This window comes from Tachysurus fulvidraco, chromosome 1, assembly GCF_022655615.1.
Source record: "Tachysurus fulvidraco isolate hzauxx_2018 chromosome 1, HZAU_PFXX_2.0, whole genome shotgun sequence".
NCBI lineage: Eukaryota > Metazoa > Chordata > Actinopteri > Siluriformes > Bagridae > Tachysurus > Tachysurus fulvidraco.
This window is the reverse complement of record NC_062518.1, coordinates 1,589,965-1,594,798: the sequence shown is the minus strand read 5'-3', so window position 1 is coordinate 1,594,798 and position 4,834 is coordinate 1,589,965. Positions and strand designations below refer to the sequence as shown.

Here is a 4,834-nt window from a genome sequence, read left to right as displayed (position 1 = left end):
ATGGTTATTTTCAAAGTTTTTCTCAGGTTCAATGACAAAGCAGATTTTTCTTAATTATTTTATTAAATAATCACTTTACAGTAACTGCTCTATGTAAAAAAAAAAACAAAACGGCTTTGGCGTGTTAGTTACAGTGCACTATGTAACAAGCTATTGTAAACAAGCTAACGTTAACTAGATAAGTAAGATTTTAATCGCTAATATAGCAGATTCATGGAAAATTACATCGGTAATCAGCACGAATTTATGAATGAATCTGCATTATAAAGAAGCGCTTTATTTAAAGTGAATAAAATCCCCTACTTAATGGAGTTGAACATTAATTGAGCCGCAGCCACAAACCTGACTCGTGTGTGCAGAGTAGGTGAGATGTACTGGGAAAGCAGGCAGTGGGTCAAACCACTGTGAGGAAGGGGAGGGGGAGGGTCAAACCACTGTGAGGAAGGGGTGGGGGAACTCAACTGACATTTTTGCGTTTGTGTTTTTTTGTACTTACACGATTATTTAGGTATAGATACATATATTTTTCACAATAGAGAGTGTGATATTTTTTAAATATTTTTTTTGGATGGGGGCAAAATCTTGGGAGGGGGGGGGGGGGTACATGTCCTCCGTCCCCCCCGGGATTTACGCCCGTGCATACAAGTCCTTATTATAATTAGTTCTTAATTACTTGGTACAAAACTACTGAGTGGATCAATAAACACATTTCTGGACTTATATTAAATAGATAATTGCATAACATTTTAATAACATTAAACATAATAATCATCATCATCATTTGTTCTTTCCCTACACACTAAGGTCACTTTATTAAACATACCAGTTGCTCTAAATTGTGTATAATTCAGCAGACCTGATTAGACTAACAAGACAGAATTAGACAAAAAGATTAGACAGAAAGAAAGTAACATCTAACCCACATTTCTGCTTTTTTAACAGGAGAAAGAACTCCATATTAAACTGAAAAAGCAAGAGCAAGGTGTGTGAGACAATTTTGTTTCTTACAGCCAACCAACCAATCAACAAAATCCCTGTGTGTGTGTGTTGTATAGAACTGACACATAGAACAAGACTCAATGAAGAGAAAGATGAAGAATTTAATGATACAAATATAAAACCAAAGAAGATGATACTGAGTAATGAGACACAGGAAGGAAAAATTACTTCACATGAGAGAAATCAACCGCTGAACAAAGTTGAGGAAATTGTTGAGGAAATTGAGAAAAGAAATGAGATGAAGAAAAAATTTGCTAAGGAATATGAAGAGGATTTAGAGTGTTTAAAACCTTCCTCTTGTGTTAGCTTTCTGTTACCATCTCTTATGTTAACGGGTCGGTTTTGACCCGTGTCATAAAACAGTCATAAAATAGCCTCAAAACAATTATTTATCATCAGATTTGTTTCCTACCTTTTAGATACCATGTTAGGTTTCCTTATCCATAAAAAGATTGGTTTTAATATTTTTGGTGTGTAATATTTTCTTTTGACAGCATACCTTTCGTTTTTAATTCCAAAAAATGGTAAAACTAACCTCAAGAGAATTACATAAATAAATGAAAGATTGTTATGTTTCCTGACTATTACTGATGAGTATTAGGACACATCTCTTAAATAAATTTGTTTTATATATTTTTTTATATATTTTTAATTTTAATTTTATTAACTATTGTAACATCTATGGTGTTACGGGTCAATTTTGACCCATATATTTTTTTAAAAAATAGAACATTAATACAAATACAAAATGAAAAGCAGAACAAGTAATGATATAAAATATAGATTTGCAAGGTCAAACACACAACAACCAATCAAGCAAATCAAACCAATAATCAAACCTATTACTACTAAATCCAAAAAAGTCTTTGTGTGCAAAAACATGCAGGAGTATGTGTGTTTAGATGCATGTGTGGTCATTCACTGGCATGTCTAGTTGGCAGTCAGCTTGTCCAGGTTGTCCACCTCTACAGTACATTGTTTTTATTATAGTCCAGGATTAATATGGGCTTTTTGTCACTTGATGTGATGAGACAGCAGAATCGTTGTGAAAAGTGGACATAGTGTAAGTACAACAATCCGTTTTTTTTGGACAACATGAAACAACAGTGGTGGTGTCTGTAAAAGTGAATTTTGAAGAAAGAGGAGCCCTGTGCTTCACCTGCAAAATTTCAACGGGCAACTCAGGTTTATTCACTCTCTCACTCACTCATTTTCTACCGCTTACCCGACTACCTCGGGTCACGGGGAGCCTGTGCCTATTCCAGGCGTCATCGAGCATCGAGGCAGGATACACCCTGGATGGAGTGCCAACCCATCACAGGGCACACACACACACTACGGACAATTTTGAAGAGATGCCAATCAACCTACCACGCATGTCTTTGGAAACCCCCGAGGCACGGGGAGAACATGCAAACTCCACACAAACAAGGCGGAGGCTGGAATCCAACCCCGACCCTGGAGGTGTGAGGCGAACGTGCTAACCACTAAGCCACCGTGCCCCAACTCAGGTTTTTTTTTTTTTTTTTTTTTTTTTTTTTTTATTGTGCCCACCATGGTAAGTTTCCTTCTAAGAAGTTCTTGTCCAAGGTCATAGCTGGTAAAAAAGTGTCACACGTGATATTGTGATCCCGCATTTTGTTTTTTTCTCAGGGATGCCACTCACAGGTATACCTGTGTATATACTGAGCTTCAATATATGTTACTTCAGCACTGGCAACCACCTCATCAGACTCATTAGATGTGTCTGTGTCTTCCGTTGATACTTTACATCATCTTCATCATCAGAAACATGCTTGTCCATATCACTATGCTGTTCTCTGTCCTCTGCCTCATTTTCAGCAAAGATATGATCCAGAGCTTGGCTTGTCGTAAATTGTCTTTTCATTTTCGCATGCTCCAAGATGGCGATGTGTACTCTGCAAGTCACTAACTCCAAACTGAATTGGTCTTATGCATGCCTTAGGTGTCTGGACGTATACGTCTTTGTTTGTTTCTTTTGTTTGTTCAGGGAAGGTGACAAACGGGCAAAGAGAGAAGCCCCTAACTAAAGCTCACAGGTTTGGAAGAGAAGCTGGCTGTCAGTGGGCTGTTGGCTGACAGTGTTAGTGAGCTGACAGTGTGTTTATGATTTCAGATTTGACAATATTTATAGTATTATAATAATATATTATAACTGGGTCAAAACTTAAAGAAATTAAACTCACAGAAAAAGAGGAGAAAGACAGACTTCTGACAGAAAATACACAAACACTGCAGAAGAAGGACAAGATACTGGAAGAGAAGGAGAAACAGCACAAACAGACAAGAGCTGAACTGGACAAAACAATTAAGGCGTTAGAAGACAGTCAGCAACACGTGGAGGAGAAAAACACACAACTAGAGAATCTGAACAAACTGCTGATGGAGAAAGAAACACAGCTGAAGAACACAGATAAAGAGCTGGAAACCAGTACAAATAAACTGGACACACTGGGACAGGAGCTGCAGGACAAGCAGAGACAACTGGTGAGTGTGGTGAAAGTACTGGAAACCAGTACAAATAAACTGGACACACTGGGACAGGAGCTGCAGGACAAGCAGACACAACTACAGGACACGATGATCATAGTGGAGCAACAGAAATCTGAGTTAGCAGAAAACAAACAACAGCTTGAAGAGAAAGACAGACTTCTAACTGAGAGAGTGACACAGCTAATGGGAAGAGACAAAGAGCTTCAGGAGAAAGACAGACTTCTGACAGAAAATACACAAACACTTCAGAAGAAGGACAAGACACTGGAAGACAAAGAAAAACAGCTCAGTGAAGTAAAAGAAGAATTGGTAAATACAAATATGATGAAAGAAAAGAATCAGAAACAATTGAAGGACAAAGCGAGACAACTGGTTAGTGTGGTGAAAGAACTGGAAACCAGTACAAATAAACTCATAGAAAGAGACAAACAGCTTCAGGAGAAAGACAGACTTCTGACAGAAAATACACAAACACTTCAAATGAAGGACAACAAACTATGAGAGAAGGAGAAACAGCTCAAACAGACAAGAGCTGAACTGGACAAAACAATTAAGGCGTTAGAAGACAGTCAGCGACACGTGGAGGAGAAAAACACACAACTAGAGAATCTGAACAAACTGCTGAAGGAGAAAGAAACACAGCTGAAGAACACAGATAAAGAGCTGGAAACCAGTACAAATAAACTGGACACACTGGGACAGGAGCTGCAGGACAAGCAGAGACAACTACAGGACACAATGATTGTAGTGGAGCAACAGAAATCTGAGTTAGCAGAAAAAATCCAACAGCTCAAAGAAAAAGAGAGACTTCTAACTGAGAGAGAGACACAGCTAATGGAAAGAGACAAAGAGCTTCAGGAGAAAGACAGACTTCTAGAGGAGAAAACAAAGCAGCTGCAGGAACAGACAGATCCAGAATCATCAGCTTTTATCAGGAGAAGAAACAGCAAGGACTGGTTACCTCCAAATAGTGAGTAATATGTCAAATTATACAATTATAAAATATAAAATTATACAAGAGCTTCAGGAGAAAGACAGACTTCTGGCACCAATCAGGAGAAGAAACAGTATGGAAGCATATCGTCCAACAAGTGAGTGATTAATGATTGTTGTGTGTTTAATGTGAAATTCAACAGTAGTTTGAGGTAAAAGAGATGAATATAAAGAGAGGCAGCAGACAGATTTAGGCACTAGATTTATAATTTGATTACAGTCACAACATCAACATTATAAAGCTGATATAAAACATAAACATAAAAAATTCAGAAAAATAGGTAAAAATGAAAAATGTTAAATATCTCAGATTTCAGAGCTGTTGGAG

The 4,834-nt window shown here is 37.6% G+C and overlaps 1 protein-coding gene across 1 annotated transcript; it reads left to right on the top strand.

Moving 5' to 3' along the window:
• The first annotated feature begins 3,188 nt into the window (after window positions 1-3,188).
• Window positions 3,189-4,729, top strand: LOC125146229 (putative golgin subfamily A member 6-like protein 3). Its single transcript, XM_047822663.1, has 2 exons — window positions 3,189-3,782; window positions 4,014-4,729. Exons 1-2 carry the CDS (start codon window positions 3,403-3,405, stop codon window positions 4,489-4,491), a joined length of 858 nt encoding a protein of 285 aa, XP_047678619.1. The 5' UTR covers window positions 3,189-3,402; the 3' UTR covers window positions 4,492-4,729.
• The last annotated feature ends 105 nt before the right edge of the window (window positions 4,730-4,834 follow it).

Bases quoted from the DNA above. Each gene is read 5' to 3' on its own strand.
- LOC125146229 (XM_047822663.1), top strand. From the start codon at position 3,403: ATGGAGAAAGAAACACAGCTGAAGAACACAGATAAAGAGCTGGAAACC. The intron at 3,783-4,013 runs AGACAAAGAAAA...CAACAAACTATG, and splicing joins AAGAAGGACAAGACACTGGA to AGAGAAGGAGAAACAGCTCA.